Raw genomic sequence first — 24,926 nt, forward strand, 5'->3', positions numbered from 1 at the left:
CCCTGGCCCCCCTGGCTCCGTGTATTCCCCCTGGCTCCGTGTATTCCCCTGGCTCCGTGTATTCCCCCTGGCTCCGTGTATTCCCCTGGCTCCGTGTATTCCCCCTGGCTCCGTGTATTCCCCCTGGCACCCCTGGCTCCGTGTATTCCCCTGGCCCCCTGGCTCCGTGTATTCCCCCTGGCTCCGTGTATTCCCCCTGGCTCCGTGTATCCCCCTGGCTCCGTGTATTCCCCTGGCTCCGTGTATCCCCCTGGCTCCGTGTATTCCCCCTGGCTCCGTGTATCCCCCCTGGCTCAGTGTATCCCCCCTGGCTCCGTGTATCCCCCTGGCTCCGTGTATCCCCCTGGCTCCGTGTATTCCCCCTGGCTCCGTGTATTCCCCTGGCTCCGTGTATTCCCCCTGGCTCCGTGTATTCCCCTGGCTGTATTCCCCCTGGCTCCGTGTATTCCCCCTGGCTCCGTGTATTCCCCCTGGCTCCGTGTATCCCCCTGGCTCCGTGTATTCCCCTGGCTCCGTGTATTCCCCTGGCTCCGTGTATTCCCCCTGGCTCCGTGTATTATCATGAAATCCTACCTGTAGGGTTCCCAGCATCTCTTTGGTCAGGTCTCCCAGCACGTCTTTGACATCCTGAACGTTGTATCCTTCCAACCATGTAGCCTTGTTCTCCTTCTCCTGCTCCAGAGCTGTTTCACCTGGTACCTCTCCATCCTCCTCCTGGCTGGTCCTCTGTCCCTGGGTCAACAGAACACCACCTATCAGACAGGCCGGTCCTCTGGGTCAACAGAACACCACCTATCAGACAGGCCGGTCCTCTGGGTCAACAGAACACCACCTATCAGACAGGCTGGTCCTCTGGGTCAACAGAACACCACCTATCAGACAGGCTAGTCCTCTGGGTCAACAGAACACCACCTATCAGACAGGCCGGTCCTCTGTCCCTGGGTCAACAAAACACCACCTATCAGACAGGCTGGTCCTCTGTCCCTGGGTCAACAGAACACCACCTATCAGACAGGCTGGTCCTCTGTCCCTGGGTCAACAGAACACCACCTATCAGACAGGCTGGTCCTCTGTCCCTGGGTCAACAGAACACCACCTATCAGACAGGCTGGTCCTCTGGGTCAACAGAACACCACCTATCAGACAGGCTGGTCCTCTGGGTCAACAGAACACCACCTATCAGACAGGCTGGTCCTCTGTCCCTGGGTCAACAGAACACCACCTATCAGACAGGCCGGTCCTCTGGGTCAACAGAACACCTATCAGACAGGCTAGTCCTCTGGGTCAACAGAACACCTATTAGAACAGGCTGGTCCCCTGGGTCAACAGAACACCTATCAGACAGGCTGGTCTTCTGTGTCAACAGAACACCACCTATCTTACAGGCTGGTCCTCTGGGTCAACAGAACACCACCTATCAGACAGGCCGGTCCTCTGTCCCTGGGTCAACAGAACACCACCTAACTTACAGGCTGGTCCTCTGTCCCTGGGTCAACAGAACACCACCTATCAGACAGGCTGGTCCTCTGGGTCAACAGAACACCTATCAGACAGGCTAGTCCTCTGGGTCAACAGAACACCTATCAGAACAGGCTGGTCCCTGGGTCAACAGAACACCTATTAGACAGGCTGGTCTTCTGGGTCAACAGAACACCACCTATCTTACAGGCTGGTCCTCTGGGTCAACAGAACACCTATCAGACAGGCTGGTCTTCTGGGTCAACAGAACACCACCTATCTTACAGGCTGGTCCTCTGGGTCAACAGAACACCACCCACCAGACAGGCTGGTCCTCTGGGTCAACAGAACACCACCTATCAGCCAGGCTGGTCCTCTGGGTCAACAGAACACCACCTATCAGACAGGCTAGTCCTATGGGTCAACAGAACACCACCTATCAGACAGGCTGGTCCTCTGGGTCAACAGAACACCACCTATCAGACAGGCTAGTCCTCTGGGTCAACAGAACACCACCTATCAGACAGGCTGGTCCTCTGTCCCTGGGTCAACAGAACACCACCTATCAGACAGGCTGGTCCTCTGGGTCAACAGAACACCACCTATCAGACAGGCTGGTCCTCTGTCCCTGGGTCAACAGAACACCACCTATCAGACAGGCTGGTCCTCTGTCCCTGGGTCAACAGAACACCACCTATCAGACAGGCCGGTCCTCTGGGTCAACAGAACACCACCTTTTCAGACAGGCTGGTCCTCTGGGTCAACAGAACACCACCTATCAGACAGGCCGGTCCTCTGTCCCTGGGTCAACAGAACACCACCTATCAGACAGGCCGGTCCTCTGGGTCAACAGAACACCTATCAGACAGGCTAGTCCTCTGGGTCAACAGAACACCTATCAGAACAGGCTGGTCCCCTGGGTCAACAGAACACCTATCAGACAGGCTGGTCTTCTGGGTCAACAGAACACCACCTATCTTACAGGCTGGTCCTCTGTCCCTGGGTCAACAGAACACCACCTATCAGACAGGCTGGTCCTCTGGGTCAACAGAACACCTATCAGACAGGCTAGTCCTCTGGGTCAACAGAACACCTATCAGAACAGGCTGGTCCCCTGGGTCAACAGAACACCGATCAGACAGGCTGGTCTTCTGGGTCAACAGAACACCACCTATCTTACAGGCTGGTCCTCTGGGTCAACAGAACAGCTATCAGACAGGCTAGTCCTCTGGGTCAACAGAACACCTATCAGAACAGGCTGGTCCCCTGGGTCAACAGAACACCTATCAGACAGGCTGGTCTTCTGGGTCAACAGAACACCACCTATCTTACAGGCTGGTCCTCTGGGTCAACAGAACACCACCCACCAGACAGGCTGGTCCTCTGGGTCAACAGAACACCACCTATCAGCCAGGCTGGTCCTCTGGGTCAACAGAACACCACCTATCAGACAGGCTAGTCCTATGGGTCAACAGAACACCACCTATCAGACAGGCTGGTCCTCTGGGTCAACAGAACACCACCTATCAGACAGGCTAGTCCTCTGGGTCAACAGAACACCACCTATCAGACAGGCTGGTCCTCTGTCCCTGGGTCAACAGAACACCACCTATCAGACAGGCTGGTCCTCTGGGTCAACAGAACACCACCTATCAGACAGGCTGGTCCTCTGTCCCTGGGTCAACAGAACACCACCTATCAGACAGGCTGGTCCTCTGTCCCTGGGTCAACAGAACACCACCTATCAGACAGGCCGGTCCTCTGGGTCAACAGAACACCACCTTTCAGACAGGCTGGTCCTCTGGGTCAACAGAACACCACCTATCAGACAGGCCGGTCCTCTGTCCCTGGGTCAACAGAACACCACCTATCAGACAGGCCGGTCCTCTGGGTCAACAGAACACCTATCAGACAGGCTAGTCCTCTGGGTCAACAGAACACCTATCAGAACAGGCTGGTCCCCTGGGTCAACAGAACACCACCTATCAGACAGGCTGGTCTTCTGGGTCAACAGAACACCACCTATCTTACAGGCTGGTCCTCTGTCCCTGGGTCAACAGAACACCACCTATCAGACAGGCTGGTCCTCTGGGTCAACAGAACACCTATCAGACAGGCTAGTCCTCTGGGTCAACAGAACACCTATCAGAACAGGCTGGTCCCCTGGGTCAACAGAACACCGATCAGACAGGCTGGTCTTCTGGGTCAACAGAACACCACCTATCTTACAGGCCGGTCCTCTGGGTCAACAGAACAGCTATCAGACAGGCTAGTCCTCTGGCTCAACAGAACACCTATCAGAACAGGCTGGTCTTCTGGGTCAACAGAACACCACCTATCTTACAGGCTGGTCCTCTGGGTCAACAGAACACCACCCACCAGACAGGCTGGTCCTCTGGGTCAACAGAACACCACCTATCAGCCAGGCTGGTCCTCTGGGTCAACAGAACACCACCTATCAGACAGGCTAGTCCTATGGGTCAACAGAACACCACCTATCAGACAGGCTGGTCCTCTGGGTCAACAGAACACCACCTATCAGACAGGCTAGTCCTCTGGGTCAACAGAACACCACCTATCAGACAGGCTGGTCCTCTGTCCCTGGGTCAACAGAACACCACCTATCAGACAGGCTGGTCCTCTGGGTCAACAGAACACCACCTATCAGACAGGCTGGTCCTCTGGGTCAACAGAACACCACCTATCAGACAGGCTGGTCCTCTGGGTCAACAGAACACCACCTATCAGACAGGCTGGTCCTCTGGGTCAACAGAACTCCACCTATCAGACAGGCTGGTCCTCTGTCCCTGGGTCAACAGAACACCACCTATCAGACAGGCTGGTCCTCTGTCCCTGGGTCAACAGAACACCACCTATCAGACAGGCTGGTCCTCTGTCCCTGGGTCAACAGAACACCACCTATCAGACAGGCTGGTCCTCTGGGTCAACAGAACACCACCTATCAGACAGGCCGGTCCTCTGGGTCAACAGAACACCACCTATCAAACAGGCTGATCCTCTGGGTCAACAGACCACACACCACCTATCAGACGGGCTGGCCCTCTGGGTCAACAGAACACCACCTATCAGACAGGCTGGTCCTCTGGGTCAACAGAACACACCTATCAGACAGGCTAGTCCTCTGGGTCAACAGAACACCTATCAGAACAGGCTGGTCCCCTGGGTCAACAGAACATCTATCAGACAGGCTGGTCTTCTGGGTCAACAGAACACAACCTATCTTACAGGCTGGTCCTCTGGGTCAACAGAACACCACCTATCAGCCAGGCTGGTCCTGTGGGTCAACAGAACACCAACTATCAGACAGGCTAGTCCTCTGGGTCAACAGAACACCACCTATCAGACAGGCCGGTCCTCTGGGTCAACAGAACACCACCTATCAGACAGGCTAGTCCTCTGGGTCAACAGAACACCACCTATCAGACAGGCTGGTCCTCTGTCCCTGGGTCAACAGAACACCACCTATCAGACAGGCTGGTCCTCTGGGTCAACAGACCACACACCACCTATCAGACAGGCTGGCCTCTGGGTCAACAGAACACCTATCAGACAGGCTGGTCCTCTGGGTCAACAGAACACCTATCAGACAGGCTAGTCCTCTGGGTCAACAGAACACCTATCAGAACAGGCTGGTCCCCTGGGTCAACAGAACATCTATCAGACAGGCTGGTCTTCTGGGTCAACAGAACACAACCTATCTTACAGGCTGGTCCTCTGGGTCAACAGAACACCACCTATCAGCCAGGCTGGTCCTGTGGGTCAACAGAACACCAACTATCAGACAGGCTAGTCCTCTGGGTCAACAGAACACCACCTATCAGACAGGCTGGTCCTCTGGGTCAACAGAACACCACCTATCAGACAGGCTAGTCAACAGAACACCACCTATCAGACAGGCTGGTCCTCTGTCCCTGGGTCAACAGAACACCACCTATCAGACAGGCTGGTCCTCTGGGTCAACAGAACACCACCTATCAGACAGGCTAGTCCTCTGGGTCAACAGAACACCACCTATCAGACAGGCTGGTCCTCTGTCCCTGGGTCAACAGAACACCACCTATCAGACAGGCTGGTCCTCTGTCCCTGGGTCAACAGAACACCACCTATCAGACAGGCTGGTCCTCTGTCCCTGGGTCAACAGAACACCACCTATCAGACAGGCTGGTCCTCTGTCTCTGGGTCAACAGAACACCACCTATCAGACAGGCTGGTCCTCTGTCCCTGGGTCAACAGAACACCTATCAGACAGGCTGGTCCTCTGTCCCTGGGTCAACAGAACACCACCTATCAGACAGGCTGGTCTTCTGGGTCAAAAGAACACCACCTATCAGACAGGCTGGTCCTCTGGGTCAACAGAACACCACCTATCAGACAGGCTGGTCCTCTGTCCCTGGGTCAACAGAACACCACCTATCAGACAGGCTGGTCCTCTGGGTCAACAGAACACCACCTATCAGACAGGCTGGTCCTCTGTCCCTGGGTCAACAGAACACCGCCTATCAGACAGGCTGGTCCTCTGTCCCTGGGTCAACAGAACACCACCTATCAGACAGGCTGGTCCTCTGTCCCTGGGCCAACAGAACACCACCTATCAGACAGGCTGGTCCTCTGGGTCAACAGACACCACCTATCAGACAGGCTGGTCCTCTGGGTCAACAGAACACCACCTATCAGACAGGATGGTCCTCTGGGTCAACAGAACACCTATCAGACAGGCTAGTCCTCTGGGTCAACAGAACACCTATCAGAACAGGCTGGTCCCCTGGGTCAACAGAACACCTATCAGACAGGCTGGTCTTCTGGGTCAACAGAACACCACCTATCTTACAGGCTGGTCCTCTGGGTCAACAGAACACCACCCACCAGACAGGCTGGTCCTCTGGGTCAACAGAACACCACCTATCAGCCAGGCTGGTCCTCTGGGTCAACAGAACACCACCTATCAGACAGGCTAGTCCTCTGGGTCAACAGAACACCACCTATCAGACAGGCTGGTCCTCTGGGTCAACAGAACACCACCTATCAGACAGGCTGGTCCTCTGGGTCAACAGAACACCACCTATCAGACAGGCTGGTCCTCTGTCCCTGGGTCAACAGAATACCACCTATCAGACAGGCTGGTCCTCTGGGTCAACAGAACACCACCTATCAGACAGGCTGGTCCTCTGGGTCAACAGAACACCACCTATCAGACAGGCTGGTCCTCTGTCCCTGGGTCAACAGAACACCACCTATCAGACAGGCTGGTCCTCTGGGTCAACAGAACACCACCTATCAGACAGGCTGGTCCTCTGGGTCAACAGAACACCACCTATCAGACAGGCTGGTCCTCTGGGTCAACAGAACTCCACCTATCAGACAGGCTGGTCCTCTGTCCCTGGGTCAACAGAACACCACCTATCAGACAGGCTGGTCCTCTGTCCCTGGGTCAACAGAACACCACCTATCAGACAGGCTGGTCCTCTGTCCCTGGGTCAACAGAACACCACCTATCAGACAGGCTGGTCCTCTGGGTCAACAGACACCACCTATCAGACAGGCTGGTCCTCTGGGTCAACAGAACACCACCTATCAGACAGGCCGGTCCTCTGGGTCAACAGAACACCACCTATCAAACAGGCTGATCCTCTGGGTCAACAGACCACACACCACCTATCAGACGGGCTGGCCCTCTGGGTCAACAGAACACCACCTATCAGACAGGCTGGTCCTCTGGGTCAACAGAACACCTATCAGACAGGCTAGTCCTCTGGGTCAACAGAACACCTATCAGAACAGGCTGGTCCCCTGGGTCAACAGAACATCTATCAGACAGGCTGGTCTTCTGGGTCAACAGAACACAACCTATCTTACAGGCTGGTCCTCTGGGTCAACAGAACACCACCCACCAGACAGGCTGGTCCTCTGGGTCAACAGAACACCACCTATCAGCCAGGCTGGTCCTGTGGGTCAACAGAACACCAACTATCAGACAGGCTAGTCCTCTGGGTCAACAGAACACCACCTATCAGACAGGCTGGTCCTCTGGGTCAACAGAACACCACCTATCAGACAGGCTAGTCCTCTGGGTCAACAGAACACCACCTATCAGACAGGCTGGTCCTCTGTCCCTGGGTCAACAGAACACCACCTATCAGACAGGCTGGTCCTCTGGGTCAACAGAACACCACCTATCAGACAGGCTAGTCCTCTGGGTCAACAGAACACCACCTATCAGACAGGCTGGTCCTCTGTCCCTGGGTCAACAGAACACCACCTATCAGACAGGCTGGTCCTCTGGGTCAACAGAACACCACCTTTTCAGACAGGCTGGTCCTCTGGGTCAACAGAACACCACCTATCAGACAGGCCGGTCCTCTGTCCCTGGGTCAACAGAACACCACCTATCAGACAGGCCGGTCCTCTGGGTCAACAGAACACCTATCAGACAGGCTAGTCCTCTGGGTCAACAGAACACCTATCAGAACAGGCTGGTCCCCTGGGTCAACAGAACACCTATCAGACAGGCTGGTCTTCTGGGTCAACAGAACACCACCTATCTTACAGGCTGGTCCTCTGTCCCTGGGTCAACAGAACACCACCTATCAGACAGGCTGGTCCTCTGGGTCAACAGAACACCTATCAGACAGGCTAGTCCTCTGGGTCAACAGAACACCTATCAGAACAGGCTGGTCCCCTGGGTCAACAGAACACCGATCAGACAGGCTGGTCTTCTGGGTCAACAGAACACCACCTATCTTACAGGCCGGTCCTCTGGGTCAACAGAACAGCTATCAGACAGGCTAGTCCTCTGGGTCAACAGAACACCTATCAGAACAGGCTGGTCCCCTGGGTCAACAGAACACCTATCAGACAGGCTGGTCTTCTGGGTCAACAGAACACCACCTATCTTACAGGCTGGTCCTCTGGGTCAACAGAACACCACCCACCAGACAGGCTGGTCCTCTGGGTCAACAGAACACCACCTATCAGCCAGGCTGGTCCTCTGGGTCAACAGAACACCACCTATCAGACAGGCTAGTCCTATGGGTCAACAGAACACCACCTATCAGACAGGCTGGTCCTCTGGGTCAACAGAACACCACCTATCAGACAGGCTAGTCCTCTGGGTCAACAGAACACCACCTATCAGACAGGCTGGTCCTCTGTCCCTGGGTCAACAGAACACCACCTATCAGACAGGCTGGTCCTCTGTCCCTGGGTCAACAGAACACCACCTATCAGACAGGCTGGTCCTCTGTCCCTGGGTCAACAGAACACCACCTATCAGACAGGCTGGTCCTCTGTCTCTGGGTCAACAGAACACCACCTATCAGACAGGCTGGTCCTCTGTCCCTGGGTCAACAGAACACCTATCAGACAGGCTGGTCCTCTGTCCCTGGGTCAACAGAACACCACCTATCAGACAGGCTGGTCTTCTGGGTCAAAAGAACACCACCTATCAGACAGGCTGGTCCTCTGGGTCAACAGAACACCACCTATCAGACAGGCTGGTCCTCTGTCCCTGGGTCAACAGAACACCACCTATCAGACAGGCTGGTCCTCTGGGTCAACAGAACACCACCTATCAGACAGGCTGGTCCTCTGTCCCTGGGTCAACAGAACACCGCCTATCAGACAGGCTGGTCCTCTGTCCCTGGGTCAACAGAACACCACCTATCAGACAGGCTGGTCCTCTGTCCCTGGGCCAACAGAACACCACCTATCAGACAGGCTGGTCCTCTGGGTCAACAGACACCACCTATCAGACAGGCTGGTCCTCTGGGTCAACAGAACACCACCTATCAGACAGGATGGTCCTCTGGGTCAACAGAACACCTATCAGACAGGCTAGTCCTCTGGGTCAACAGAACACCTATCAGAACAGGCTGGTCCCCTGGGTCAACAGAACACCTATCAGACAGGCTGGTCTTCTGGGTCAACAGAACACCACCTATCTTACAGGCTGGTCCTCTGGGTCAACAGAACACCACCCACCAGACAGGCTGGTCCTCTGGGTCAACAGAACACCACCTATCAGCCAGGCTGGTCCTCTGGGTCAACAGAACACCACCTATCAGACAGGCTAGTCCTCTGGGTCAACAGAACACCACCTATCAGACAGGCTGGTCCTCTGGGTCAACAGAACACCACCTATCAGACAGGCTGGTCCTCTGGGTCAACAGACACCACCTATCAGACAGGCTGGTCCTCTGTCCCTGGGTCAACAGAACACCACCTATCAGACAGGCTGGTCCTCTGGGTCAACAGAACACCACCTATCAGACAGGCTGGTCCTCTGGGTCAACAGAACACCACCTATCAGACAGGCTGGTCCTCTGTCCCTGGGTCAACAGAACACCACCTATCAGACAGGCTGGTCCTCTGGGTCAACAGAACACCACCTATCAGACAGGCTGGTCCTCTGGGTCAACAGAACACCACCTATCAGACAGGCTGGTCCTCTGGGTCAACAGAACACCACCTATCAGACAGGCTGGTCCTCTGGGTCAACAGAACTCCACCTATCAGACAGGCTGGTCCTCTGTCCCTGGGTCAACAGAACACCACCTATCAGACAGGCTGGTCCTCTGTCCCTGGGTCAACAGAACACCACCTATCAGACAGGCTGGTCCTCTGTCCCTGGGTCAACAGAACACCACCTATCAGACAGGCTGGTCCTCTGGGTCAACAGACACCACCTATCAGACAGGCTGGTCCTCTGGGTCAACAGAACACCACCTATCAGACAGGCCGGTCCTCTGGGTCAACAGAACACCACCTATCAAACAGGCTGATCCTCTGGGTCAACAGACCACACACCACCTATCAGACGGGCTGGCCCTCTGGGTCAACAGAACACCACCTATCAGACAGGCTGGTCCTCTGGGTCAACAGAACACCTATCAGACAGGCTAGTCCTCTGGGTCAACAGAACACCTATCAGAACAGGCTGGTCCCCTGGGTCAACAGAACATCTATCAGACAGGCTGGTCTTCTGGGTCAACAGAACACAACCTATCTTACAGGCTGGTCCTCTGGGTCAACAGAACACCACCCACCAGACAGGCTGGTCCTCTGGGTCAACAGAACACCACCTATCAGCCAGGCTGGTCCTGTGGGTCAACAGAACACCAACTATCAGACAGGCTAGTCCTCTGGGTCAACAGAACACCACCTATCAGACAGGCTGGTCCTCTGGGTCAACAGAACACCACCTATCAGACAGGCTAGTCCTCTGGGTCAACAGAACACCACCTATCAGACAGGCTGGTCCTCTGTCCCTGGGTCAACAGAACACCACCTATCAGACAGGCTGGTCCTCTGGGTCAACAGAACACCACCTATCAGACAGGCTAGTCCTCTGGGTCAACAGAACACCACCTATCAGACAGGCTGGTCCTCTGTCCCTGGGTCAACAGAACACCACCTATCAGACAGGCTGGTCCTCTGGGTCAACAGAACACCACCTTTTCAGACAGGCTGGTCCTCTGGGTCAACAGAACACCACCTATCAGACAGGCCGGTCCTCTGTCCCTGGGTCAACAGAACACCACCTATCAGACAGGCCGGTCCTCTGGGTCAACAGAACACCTATCAGACAGGCTAGTCCTCTGGGTCAACAGAACACCTATCAGAACAGGCTGGTCCCTGGGTCAACAGAACACCTATCAGACAGGCTGGTCTTCTGGGTCAACAGAACACCACCTATCTTACAGGCTGGTCCTCTGTCCCTGGGTCAACAGAACACCACCTATCAGACAGGCTGGTCCTCTGGGTCAACAGAACACCTATCAGACAGGCTAGTCCTCTGGGTCAACAGAACACCTATCAGAACAGGCTGGTCCCTGGGTCAACAGAACACCGATCAGACAGGCTGGTCTTCTGGGTCAACAGAACACCACCTATCTTACAGGCCGGTCCTCTGGGTCAACAGAACAGCTATCAGACAGGCTAGTCCTCTGGGTCAACAGAACACCTATCAGAACAGGCTGGTCCCCTGGGTCAACAGAACACCTATCAGACAGGCTGGTCTTCTGGGTCAACAGAACACCACCTATCTTACAGGCTGGTCCTCTGGGTCAACAGAACACCACCCACCAGACAGGCTGGTCCTCTGGGTCAACAGAACACCACCTATCAGCCAGGCTGGTCCTCTGGGTCAACAGAACACCACCTATCAGACAGGCTAGTCCTATGGGTCAACAGAACACCACCTATCAGACAGGCTGGTCCTCTGGGTCAACAGAACACCACCTATCAGACAGGCTAGTCCTCTGGGTCAACAGAACACCACCTATCAGACAGGCTGGTCCTCTGTCCCTGGGTCAACAGAACACCACCTATCAGACAGGCTGGTCCTCTGGGTCAACAGAACACCACCTATCAGACAGGCTGGTCCTCTGGGTCAACAGAACACCACCTATCAGACAGGCTGGTCCTCTGGGTCAACAGAACACCACCTATCAGACAGGCTGGTCCTCTGGGTCAACAGAACTCCACCTATCAGACAGGCTGGTCCTCTGTCCCTGGGTCAACAGAACACCACCTATCAGACAGGCTGGTCCTCTGTCCATGGGTCAACAGAACACCACCTATCAGACAGGCTGGTCTTCTGGGTCAACAGAACACCACCTATCTTACAGGCTGGTCCTCTGGGTCAACAGAACACCACCCACCAGACAGGCTGGTCCTCTGGGTCAACAGAACACCACCTATCAGCCAGGCTGGTCCTCTGGGTCAACAGAACACCACCTATCAGACAGGCTAGTCCTATGGGTCAACAGAACACCACCTATCAGACAGGCTGGTCCTCTGGGTCAACAGAACACCACCTATCAGACAGGCTAGTCCTCTGGGTCAACAGAACACCACCTATCAGACAGGCTGGTCCTCTGTCCCTGGGTCAACAGAACACCACCTATCAGACAGGCTGGTCCTCTGGGTCAACAGAACACCACCTATCAGACAGGCTGGTCCTCTGGGTCAACAGAACACCACCTATCAGACAGGCTGGTCCTCTGGGTCAACAGAACACCACCTATCAGACAGGCTGGTCCTCTGGGTCAACAGAACTCCACCTATCAGACAGGCTGGTCCTCTGTCCCTGGGTCAACAGAACACCACCTATCAGACAGGCTGGTCCTCTGTCCCTGGGTCAACAGAACACCACCTATCAGACAGGCTGGTCCTCTGTCCCTGGGTCAACAGAACACCACCTATCAGACAGGCTGGTCCTCTGGGTCAACAGACACCACCTATCAGACAGGCTGGTCCTCTGGGTCAACAGAACACCTATCAGACAGGCTAGTCCTCTGGGTCAACAGAACACCTATCAGAACAGGCTGGTCCCCTGGGTCAACAGAACATCTATCAGACAGGCTGGTCTTCTGGGTCAACAGAACACAACCTATCTTACAGGCTGGTCCTCTGGGTCAACAGAACACCACCCACCAGACAGGCTGGTCCTCTGGGTCAACAGAACACCACCTATCAGCCAGGCTGGTCCTGTGGGTCAACAGAACACCAACTATCAGACAGGCTAGTCCTCTGGGTCAACAGAACACCACCTATCAGACAGGCTGGTCCTCTGGGTCAACAGAACACCACCTATCAGACAGGCTAGTCCTCTGGGTCAACAGAACACCACCTATCAGACAGGCTGGTCCTCTGTCCCTGGGTCAACAGAACACCACCTATCAGACAGGCTGGTCCTCTGGGTCAACAGAACACCACCTATCAGACAGGCTAGTCCTCTGGGTCAACAGAACACCACCTATCAGACAGGCTGGTCCTCTGTCCCTGGGTCAACAGAACACCACCTATCAGACAGGCTGGTCCTCTGTCCCTGGGTCAACAGAACACCACCTATCAGACAGGCTGGTCCTCTGTCCCTGGGTCAACAGAACACCACCTATCAGACAGGCTGGTCCTCTGTCCCTGGGTCAACAGAACACCACCTATCAGACAGGCTGGTCCTCTGTCTCTGGGTCAACAGAACACCACCTATCAGACAGGCTGGTCCTCTGTCCCTGGGTCAACAGAACACCTATCAGACAGGCTGGTCCTCTGTCCCTGGGTCAACAGAACACCACCTATCAGACAGGCTGGTCTTCTGGGTCAAAAGAACACCACCTATCAGACAGGCTGGTCCTCTGGGTCAACAGAACACCACCTATCAGACAGGCTGGTCCTCTGTCCCTGGGTCAACAGAACACCACCTATCAGACAGGCTGGTCCTCTGGGTCAACAGAACACCACCTATCAGACAGGCTGGTCCTCTGTCCCTGGGTCAACAGAACACCGCCTATCAGACAGGCTGGTCCTCTGTCCCTGGGTCAACAGAACACCACCTATCAGACAGGCTGGTCCTCTGTCCCTGGGCCAACAGAACACCACCTATCAGACAGGCTGGTCCTCTGGGTCAACAGACACCACCTATCAGACAGGCTGGTCCTCTGGGTCAACAGAACACCACCTATCAGACAGGATGGTCCTCTGGGTCAACAGAACACCTATCAGACAGGCTAGTCCTCTGGGTCAACAGAACACCTATCAGAACAGGCTGGTCCCTGGGTCAACAGAACACCTATCAGACAGGCTGGTCTTCTGGGTCAACAGAACACCACCTATCTTACAGGCTGGTCCTCTGGGTCAACAGAACACCACCCACCAGACAGGCTGGTCCTCTGGGTCAACAGAACACCACCTATCAGCCAGGCTGGTCCTCTGGGTCAACAGAACACCACCTATCAGACAGGCTAGTCCTCTGGGTCAACAGAACACCACCTATCAGACAGGCTGGTCCTCTGGGTCAACAGAACACCACCTATCAGACAGGCTGGTCCTCTGGGTCAACAGACACCACCTATCAGACAGGCTGGTCCTCTGTCCCTGGGTCAACAGAACACCACCTATCAGACAGGCTGGTCCTCTGGGTCAACAGAACACCACCTATCAGACAGGCTGGTCCTCTGGGTCAACAGAACACCACCTATCAGACAGGCTGGTCCTCTGTCCCTGGGTCAACAGAACACCACCTATCAGACAGGCTGGTCCTCTGGGTCAACAGAACACCACCTATCAGACAGGCTGGTCCTCTGGGTCAACAGAACACCACCTATCAGACAGGCTGGTCCTCTGGGTCAACAGAACACCACCTATCAGACAGGCTGGTCCTCTGGGTCAACAGAACTCCACCTATCAGACAGGCTGGTCCTCTGTCCCTGGGTCAACAGAACACCACCTATCAGACAGGCTGGTCCTCTGTCCCTGGGTCAACAGAACACCACCTATCAGACAGGCTGGTCCTCTGTCCCTGGGTCAACAGAACACCACCTATCAGACAGGCTGGTCCTCTGGGTCAACAGACACCACCTATCAGACAGGCTGGTCCTCTGGGTCAACAGAACACCACCTATCAAACAGGCTGATCCTCTGGGTCAACAGACCACACACCACCTATCAGACGGGCTGGCCCTCTGGGTCAACAGAACACCACCTATCAGACAGGCTGGTCCTCTGGGTCAACAGAACACCTATCAGACAGGCTAGTCCTCTGGGTCAACAGAACACCTATCAGAACAGGCTGGTCCCCTGGGTCAACAGAACATCTATCAGACAGGCTGGTCTTCTGGGTCAACAGAACACAACCTATCTTACAGGCTGGTCCTCTGGGTCAACAGAACACCACCCACCAGACAGGCTGGTCCTCTGGGTCAACAGAACACCACCTATCAGCCAGGCTGGTCCTGTGGGTCAACAGAACACCAACTATCAGACAGGCTAGTCCTCTGGGTCAACAGAACACCACCTATCAGACAGGCTGGTCCTCTGGGTCAACAGAACACCACCTATCAGACAGGCTAGTCCTCTGGGTCAACAGAACACCACCTATCAGACAGGCTGGTCCTCTGTCCCTGGGTCAACAGAACACCACCTATCAGACAGGCTGGTCCTCTGTCCCTGGGTCAACAGAACACCACCTATCAGACAGGCTGGTCCTCTGTCCCTGGGTCAACAGAACACCACCTATCAGACAGGCTGGTCCTCTGTCCCTGGGTCAACAGAACACCACCTATCAGACAGGCTGGTCCTCTGTCTCTGGGTCAACAGAACACCACCTATCAGACAGGCTGGTCCTCTGTCCCTGGGTCAACAGAACACCTATCAGACAGGCTGGTCCTCTGTCCCTGGGTCAACAGAACACCACCTATCAGACAGGCTGGTCTTCTGGGTCAAAAGAACACCACCTATCAGACAGGCTGGTCCTCTGGGTCAACAGAACACCACCTATCAGACAGGCTGGTCCTCTGTCCCTGGGTCAACAGAACACCACCTATCAGACAGGCTGGTCCTCTGGGTCAACAGAACACCACCTATCAGACAGGCTGGTCCTCTGTCCCTGGGTCAACAGAACACCGCCTATCAGACAGGCTGGTCCTCTGTCCCTGGGTCAACAGAACACCACCTATCAGACAGGCTGGTCCTCTGTCCCTGGGCCAACAGAACACCACCTATCAGACAGGCTGGTCCTCTGGGTCAACAGACACCACCTATCAGACAGGCTGGTCCACTGGGTCAACAGAACACCACCTATCAGACAGGATGGTCCTCTGGGTCAACAGAACACCTATCAGACAGGCTAGTCCTCTGGGTCAACAGAACACCTATCAGAACAGGCTGGTCCCTGGGTCAACAGAACACCTATCAGACAGGCTGGTCTTCTGGGTCAACAGAACACCACCTATCTTACAGGCTGGTCCTCTGGGTCAACAGAACACCACCCACCAGACAGGCTGGTCCTCTGGGTCAACAGAACACCACCTATCAGCCAGGCTGGTCCTCTGGGTCAACAGAACACCACCTATCAGACAGGCTAGTCCTCTGGGTCAACAGAACACCACCTATCAGACAGGCTGGTCCTCTGGGTCAACAGAACACCACCTATCAGACAGGCTGGTCCTCTGGGTCAACAGACACCACCTATCAGACAGGCTGGTCCTCTGTCCCTGGGTCAACAGAACACCACCTATCAGACAGGCTGGTCCTCTGGGTCAACAGAACACCACCTATCAGACAGGCTGGTCCTCTGGGTCAACAGAACACCACCTATCAGACAGGCTGGTCCTCTGGGTCAACAGAACACCACCTATCAGACAGGCTGGTCCTCTGTCCCTGGGTCAACAGAACACCACCTATCAGACAGGCTGGTCCTCTGTCCCTGGGTCAACAGAACACCACCTATCAGACAGGCTGGTCCTCTGTCCCTCGGTCAACAGAACACCACCTATCAGACAGGCCGGTCCTCTGGGTCAACAGAACACCACCTATCAGACAGGCTGGTCCTCTGGGTCAACAGAACACCACCTATCAGACAGGCTGGTCCTCTGGGTCAACAGAACACCACCTATCAGACAGGCTGGTCCTCTGGGTCAACAGAACACATATCAGACAGGCTAGTCCTCTGGGTCAACAGAACACCTATCAGAACAGGCTGGTCCCCTGGGTCAACAGAACACCTATCAGACAGGCTAGTCCTCTGGGTCAACAGAACACCATCTATCTTACAGGCTGGTCCTCTGGGTCAACAGAACACCACCCACCAGACAGGCTGGTCCTCTGGGTCAACAGAACACCACCTATCAGACAGGCTGGTCCTCTGGGTCAACAGAACACCACCTATCAGCCAGGCTGGTCCTCTGGGTCAACAGAACACCACCTATCAGACAGGCTAGTCCTCTGGGTCAACAGAACACCACCTATCAGACAGGCTGGTCCTCTGTCCCTGGGTCAACAGAACACCACCTATCAGACAGGCTAGTCCTCTGGGTCAACAGAACACCACCTATCAGACAGGCTAGTCCTCTGGGTCAACAGAACACCACCTATCAGACAGGCTGGTCCTCTGTCCTCTGGGTCAACAGAACACCACCTATCAGACAGGCTGGTCCTCTGTCCCTGGGTCAACAGAACACCACCTATCAGACAGGCTGGTCCTCTGTCCCTGGGTCAACAGAACACCACCTATCAGACAGGCTGGTCCTCTGGGTCAACAGAACACCACCTATCAGACAGGCTAGTCCTCTGGGTCAACAGAACACCACCTATCAGACAGGCTGGTCCTCTGTCCTCTGGGTCAACAGAACACCACCTATCAGACAGGCTGGTCCTCTGTCCCTGGGTCAGTATCAGACATTCTGTTGCTACATGTTCAAATCAACCGTTATGGTATGTACTAGTAGTCGTGGTAACACATTGATCAGTCATAGCTTCAGTTCTCAGTGAAGAGGTCTTCAACAGTGTGACAGCACCCACCTGTGGTCTTATGGGAAATAGCAGAATCATTGACTTGGTAAAAGAGTTTTGGAATAGGAGTGACACTAACTAATACACAATAATACAATATGTACTAGTTATTAATCTACTTGTCTTTTAAATCCAGATAGTACATGAAAATATAAAAACATCAGCTGTGAGCAGTGACCTAAGCAGAGCCCATGGTAAAGTCAATTATAGTACCTCTTCCTGCTGTTCTACAGGAGTAATGAGGTAATAATCAGTAGTCCTACAGTACAGTACCTCTTCCTGCTGTTCAACAGGAGTCATGTAATGGAGGTAGTCATCAGTAGTCCTACAGTACAGTACCTCTTCCTGCTGTTCTACAGGAGTCATGTAATGGAGGTAGTCATCAGTAGTCCTACAGTACAGTACAGTACCTCTTCCTGCTGTTCAACAGGAGTCATGTAATGAGGTAGTCATCAGTAGTCCTACAGTACAGTACCTCTTCCTGCTGTTCTACAGGAGTCATGTAATGAGGCAGTCATCAGTAGTCCTACAGTACAGTACAGTACCTCTTCCTGCTGTTCTACAGGAGTCATGTAATGGAGGTAGTCATCAGTAGTCCTACAGTACAGTACCTCTTCCTGCTGTTCAACAGGAGTCATGTAATGGAGGTAGTCATCAGTAGTCCTACAGTACAGTACCTCTTCCTGCTGTTCAACAGGAGTCATGTAATGGAGGCAGTCATCAGTAGTCCTACAGTACAGTACAGTACCTCTTCCTGCTGTTCAACAGGAGTCATGTAATGAGGTAGTCATCAGTAGTCCTACAGTACAGTACCTCTTCCTGCTGTTCTACAGGAGTCATGTAATGAGGCAGTCATCAGTAGTCCTACAGTACAGTACAGTACCTCTTCCTGCTGTTCTACAGGAGTCATGTAATGGAGGTAGTCATCAGTAGTCCTACAGTACAGTACAGTACCTCTTCCTGCTGTTCAACAGGAGTAATGAGGTAGTCATCAGTAGTCCTACAGTACAGTACCTCTTCCTGCTGTTCAACAGGAGTCATGTAATGGAGGTAGTCATCAGTAGTCCTATAGTACAGTACAGTACCTCTTCCTGCTGTTCAACAGGAGTCATGTAATGGAGGTAGTCATCAGTAGTCCTACAGTACAGTACCTCTTCCTGATGTTCTACAGGAGTCATGTAATGAGGCAGTCATCAGTAGTCCTACAGTACAGTACAGTACCTCTTCCTGCTGTTCTACAGGAGTCATGTAATGGAGGTAGTCATCAGTAGTCCTACAGTACAGTACAGTAACTCTTCCTGCTGTTCAACAGGAGTCATGTAATGGAGGTAGTCATCAGTAGTCCTACAGTACAGTACAGTACCTCTTCCTGCTGTTCAACAGGAGTCATGTAATGGAGGTAGTCATCAGTAGTCCTACAGTACAGTACAGTACCTCTTCCTGCTGTTCAACAGGAGTCATGTAATGGAGGTAGTCATCAGTAGTCCTACAGTACAGTACAGTACCTCTTCCTGCTGTTCTACAAGAGTCATGTAATGGAGGTAGTCATCAGTAGTCCTACAGTACAGTACCTCTTCCTGCTGTTCTACAGGAGTCATGTAATGGAGGTAGTCATCAGTAGTCCTACAGTACAGTACAGTACCTCTTCCTGCTGTTCAACAGGAGTCATGTAATGGAGGTAGTCATCAGTAGTCCTACAGTACAGTACCTCTTCCTGCTGTTCTACAAGAGTCATGTAATGGAGGTAGTCATCAGTAGTCCTACAGTACAGTACAGTACCTCTTCCTGCTGTTCTACAAGAGTCATGTAATGGAGGTAGTCATCAGTAGTCCTACAGTACAGTACAGTACCTCTTCCTGCTGTTCAACAGGAGACATGTAATGGAGGTAGTCATCAGTAGTCCTACAGTACAGTACCTCTTCCTGCTGTTCTACAGGAGACATGTAATGGAGGTAGTCATCAGTAGTCCTACAGTACAGTACCTCTTCCTGCTGTTCAACAGGAGACATGTAATGGAGGTAGTCATCAGTAGTCCTACAGTACAGTACAGTACCTCTTCCTGCTGTTCAACAGGAGACATGTAATGGAGGTAGTCATCAGTAGTCCTACAGTACAGTACCTCTTCCTGCTGTTCAACAGGAGACATGTAATGGAGGTAGTCATCAGTAGTCCTACAGTACAGTACCTCTTCCTGCTGTTCAACAGGAGTCATGTAATGGAGGTAGTCATCAGTAGTCCTACAGTACAGTACCTCTTCCTGCTGTTCTACAGGAGTCATGTAATGGAGGTAGTCATCAGTAGTCCTACAGTACAGTACAGTACCTCTTCCTGCTGTTCAACAGGAGTCATGTAATGGAGGTAGTCATGAGTAGTCCTACAGTACAGTACCTCTTCCTGCTGTTCTACAGGAGTCATGTAATGGAGGTAGTCATCAGTAGTCCTACAGTACAGTACCTCTTCCTGCTGTTCTACAAGAGTCATGTAATGGAGGTAGTCATCAGTAGTCCTACAGTACAGTACAGTACCTCTTCCTGCTGTTCTACAAGAGTCATGTAATGGAGGTAGTCATCAGTAGTCCTACAGTACAGTACAGTACCTCTTCCTGCTGTTCAACAGGAGTCATGTAATGGAGGTAGTCATCAGTAGTCCTACAGTACAGTACAGTACCTCTTCCTGCTGTTCAACAGGAGACATGTAATGGAGGTAGTCATCAGTAGTCCTACAGTACAGTACCTCTTCCTGCTGTTCTACAGGAGTCATGTAATGAGGTAGCCATCAGTAGTACTACAGTACAGTACAGTACCTCTTCCTGCTGTTCAACAGGAGTCATGTAATGAGGTAGTCATCAGTAGTCCTACAGTACAGTACAGTACCTCTTCCTGCTGTTCAACAGGAGTCATGTAATGAGGTAGTCATCAGTAGTACTACAGTACAGTACAGTACCTCTTCCTGCTGTTCAACAGGAGTCATGTAATGGAGGTAGTCATCAGTAGTCCTACAGTACAGTACCTCTTCCTGCTGTTCAACAGGAGTCATGTAATGAGGTAGTCATCAGTAGTCCTACAGTACAGTACAGTACCTCTTCCTGCTGTTCAACAGGAGTCATGTAATGAGGTAGTCATCAGTAGTCCTACAGTACAGTACCTCTTCCTGCTGTTCAACAGGAGTCATGTAATGGAGGTAGTCATCAGTAGTCCTACAGTACAGTACAGTACCTCTTCCTGCTGTTCAACAGGAGTCATGTAATGGAGGTAGTCATCAGTAGTCCTACAGTACAGTACCTCTTCCTGCTGTTCAACAGGAGTCATGTAATGGAGGTAGTCATCAGTAGTCCTACAGTACAGTACCTCTTCCTGCTGTTCTACAAGAGTCATGTAATGGAGGTAGTCATCAGTAGTCCTACAGTACAGTACAGTACCTCTTCCTGCTGTTCAACAGGAGTCATGTAATGAGGTAGTCATCAGTAGTCCTACAGTACAGTACCTCTTCCTGCTGTTCTACAGGAGTCATGTAATGAGGTAGTCATCAGTAGTCCTACAGTACAGTACCTCTTCCTGCTGTTCTACAGGAGTCATGTAATGAGGTAGTCATCAGTAGTCCTACAGTACAGTACAGTACCTCTTCCTGCTGTTCAACAGGAGTCATGTAATGGAGGTAGTCATCAGTAGTCCTACAGTACAGTACAGTACCTCTTCCTGCTGTTCAACAGGAGTCATGTAATGGAGGTAGTCATCAGTAGTCCTACAGTACAGTACCTCTTCCTGCTGTTCAACAGGAGTCATGTAATGGAGGTAGTCATCAGTAGTCCTACAGTACAGTACAGTACCTCTTCCTGCTGTTCAACAGGAGACATGTAATGGAGGTAGTCATCAGTAGTCCTACAGTACAGTATCTCTTCCTGCTGTTCAACAGGAGACATGTAATGTAGGTAGTCATCACTAGTCCTACAGTACAGTACCTCTTCCTGCTGTTCAACAGGAGACATGTAATGGAGGTAGTCATCAGTAGTCCTACAGTACAGTACCTCTTCCTGCTGTTCAACAGGAGACATGTAATGTAGGTAGTCATCACTAGTCCTACAGTACAGTACCTCTTCCTGCTGTTCAACAGGAGACATGTAATGTAGGTAGTCATCACTAGTCCTACAGTACAGTACCTCTTCCTGCTGTTCAACAGGAGTCATGTAATGAGGTAGTCATCAGTAGTCCTACAGTACAGTACCTCTTCCTGCTGTTCTACAGGAGTCATGTAATGGAGGTAGTCATCAGTAGTCCTACAGTACAGTACAGTACCTCTTCCTGCTGTTCAACAGGAGTCATGTAATGAAGGTAGTCATCAGTAGTCCTACAGTACAGTACCTCTTCCTGCTGTTCAACAGGAGTCATGTAATGGAGGTAGTCATCAGTAGTCCTACAGTACAGTACCTCTTCCTGCTGTTCAACAGGAGTCATGTAATGGAGGTAGTCATCAGTAGTCCTACAGTACAGTACAGTACCTCTTCCTGCTGTTCAACAGGAGTCATGTAATGGAGGTAGTCATCAGTAGTCCTACAGTACAGTACCTCTTCCTGCTGTTCTACAGGAGTCATGTAATGAGGCAGTCATCAGTAGTCCTACAGTACAGTACAGTACCTCTTCCTGCTGTTCAACAGGAGTCATGTAATGGAGGTAGTCATCAGTAGTCCTACAGTACAGTACCTCTTCCTGCTGTTCAACAGGAGTCATGTAATGGAGGTAGTCATCAGTAGTCCTACAGTACAGTACAGTACCTCTTCCTGCTGTTCAACAGGAGTCATGTAATGAGGCAGTCATCAGTAGTCCTACAGTACAGTACAGTACCTCTTCCTGCTGTTCAACAGGAGTCATGTAATGGAGGTAGTCATCAGTAGTCCTACAGTACAGTACCTCTTCCTGCTGTTCTACAAGAGTCATGTAATGGAGGTAGTCATCAGTAGTCCTACAGTACCTCTTCCTGCTGTTCTACAAGAGTCATGTAATGGAGGTAGTCATCAGTAGTCCTACAGTACAGTACCTCTTCCTGCTGTTCTACAAGAGTCATGTAATGGAGGTAGTCATCAGTAGTCCTACAGTACAGTACAGTACCTCTTCCTGCTGTTCAACAGGAGTCATGTAATGGAGGTAGTCATCAGTAGTCCTACAGTACAGTACCTCTTCCTGCTGTTCTACAAGAGTCATGTAATGGAGGTAGTCATCAGTAGTCCTACAGTACCTCTTCCTGCTGTTCTACAAGAGTCATGTAATGGAGGTAGTCATCAGTAGTCCTACAGTACAGTACCTCTTCCTGCTGTTCAACAGGAGTCATGTAATGAAGGTAGTCATCAGTAGTCCTACAGTACAGTACCTCTTCCTGCTGTTCAACAGGAGTCATGTAATGGAGGTAGTCATCAGTAGTCCTACAGTACAGTACCTCTTCCTGCTGTTCAACAGGAGTCATGTAATGGAGGTAGTCATCAGTAGTCCTACAGTACAGTACAGTACCTCTTCCTGCTGTTCAACAGGAGTCATGTAATGGAGGTAGTCATCAGTAGTCCTACAGTACAGTACCTCTTCCTGCTGTTCTACAGGAGTCATGTAATGAGGCAGTCATCAGTAGTCCTACAGTACAGTACAGTACCTCTTCCTGCTGTTCAACAGGAGTCATGTAATGGAGGTAGTCATCAGTAGTCCTACAGTACAGTACCTCTTCCTGCTGTTCAACAGGAGTCATGTAATGGAGGTAGTCATCAGTAGTCCTACAGTACAGTACAGTACCTCTTCCTGCTGTTCAACAGGAGTCATGTAATGGAGGTAGTCATCAGTAGTCCTACAGTACAGTACCTCTTCCTGCTGTTCAACAGGAGTCATGTAATGGAGGTAGTCATCAGTAGTCCTACAGTACAGTACCTCTTCCTGCTGTTCAACAGGAGTCATGTAATGGAGGTAGTCATCAGTAGTCCTACAGTACAGTACAGTACCTCTTCCTGCTGTTCAACAGGAGTCATGTAATGGAGGTAGTCATCAGTAGTCCTACAGTACAGTACAGTACCTCTTCCTGCTGTTCAACAGGAGTCATGTAATGGAGGTAGTCATCAGTAGTCCTACAGTACAGTACCTCTTCCTGCTGTTCTACAAGAGTCATGTAATGGAGGTAGTCATCAGTAGTCCTACAGTACCTCTTCCTGCTGTTCTACAAGAGTCATGTAATGGAGGTAGTCATCAGTAGTCCTACAGTACAGTACCTCTTCCTGCTGTTCTACAAGAGTCATGTAATGGAGGTAGTCATCAGTAGTCCTACAGTACAGTACAGTACCTCTTCCTGCTGTTCAACAGGAGTCATGTAATGGAGGTAGTCATCAGTAGTCCTACAGTACAGTACCTCTTCCTGCTGTTCTACAGGAGTCATGTAATGGAGGTAGTCATCAGTAGTCCTACAGTACAGTACAGTACCTCTTCCTGCTGTTCTACAGGAGTCATGTAATGGAGGTAGTCATCAGTAGTCCTACAGTACAGTACCTCTTCCTGCTGTTCAACAGGAGTCATGTAATGGAGGTAGTCATCAGTAGTCCTACAGTACAGTACCTCTTCCTGCTGTTCTACAGGAGTCATGTAATGGAGGTAGTCATCAGTAGTCCTACAGTACAGTACCTCTTCCTGCTGTTCTACAAGAGTCATGTAATGGAGGTAGTCATCAGTAGTCCTACAGTACAGTACAGTACCTCTTCCTGCTGTTCAACAGGAGTCATGTAATGGAGGTAGTCATCAGTAGTCCTACAGTACAGTACCTCTTCCTGCTGTTCAACAGGAGTCATGTAATGGAGGTAGTCATCAGTAGTCCTACAGTACAGTACCTCTTCCTGCTGTTCAACAGGAGTCATGTAATGGAGGTAGTCATCAGTAGTCCTACAGTACAGTACAGTACCTCTTCCTGCTGTTCAACTGGAGTCATGTAATGGAGGTAATCATCAGTAGTCCTACAGTACAGTACAGTACCTCTTCCTGCTGTTCAACAGGAGTCATGTAATGGAGGTAGTCATCAGTATTCATGCCTTCTTCCAACGGGGCTACAAAGTCTGCTGAGCTGATCACCTCTATGGTCCTCTGGAATACAGTAAGTCAGGAAATAGAGGTTGTAGTCTCACCCATGATCTTACAGTAGAATAT

The 24,926-nt window shown here is 52.0% G+C and overlaps 1 protein-coding gene across 1 annotated transcript in view; it reads right to left on the reverse strand.

Annotated features, from left to right (window-relative positions):
* Positions 1 to 573: 573 nt before the first annotated feature.
* The window catches only part of LOC124023334 (ciliary-associated calcium-binding coiled-coil protein 1-like), a gene marked incomplete at its 3' end in the record, with an annotated part of 29,040 nt that continues 4,687 nt past the window's right edge, over positions 574 to 24,926 (reverse strand). Inside the window, exons 5-6 of the mRNA XM_046337848.1 lie at positions 24,756 to 24,863; positions 574 to 732 (exon numbers count right to left, since the gene is read on the reverse strand). Coding sequence (XP_046193804.1) covers positions 574 to 732; positions 24,756 to 24,863 — 267 coding nt within the window. The remainder of the gene's footprint in view (positions 733 to 24,755; positions 24,864 to 24,926) is intronic.

This window comes from Oncorhynchus gorbuscha, unplaced genomic scaffold (genome assembly GCF_021184085.1).
Source record: "Oncorhynchus gorbuscha isolate QuinsamMale2020 ecotype Even-year unplaced genomic scaffold, OgorEven_v1.0 Un_scaffold_1595, whole genome shotgun sequence".
Taxonomy (NCBI): Eukaryota; Metazoa; Chordata; class Actinopteri; order Salmoniformes; family Salmonidae; genus Oncorhynchus; species Oncorhynchus gorbuscha.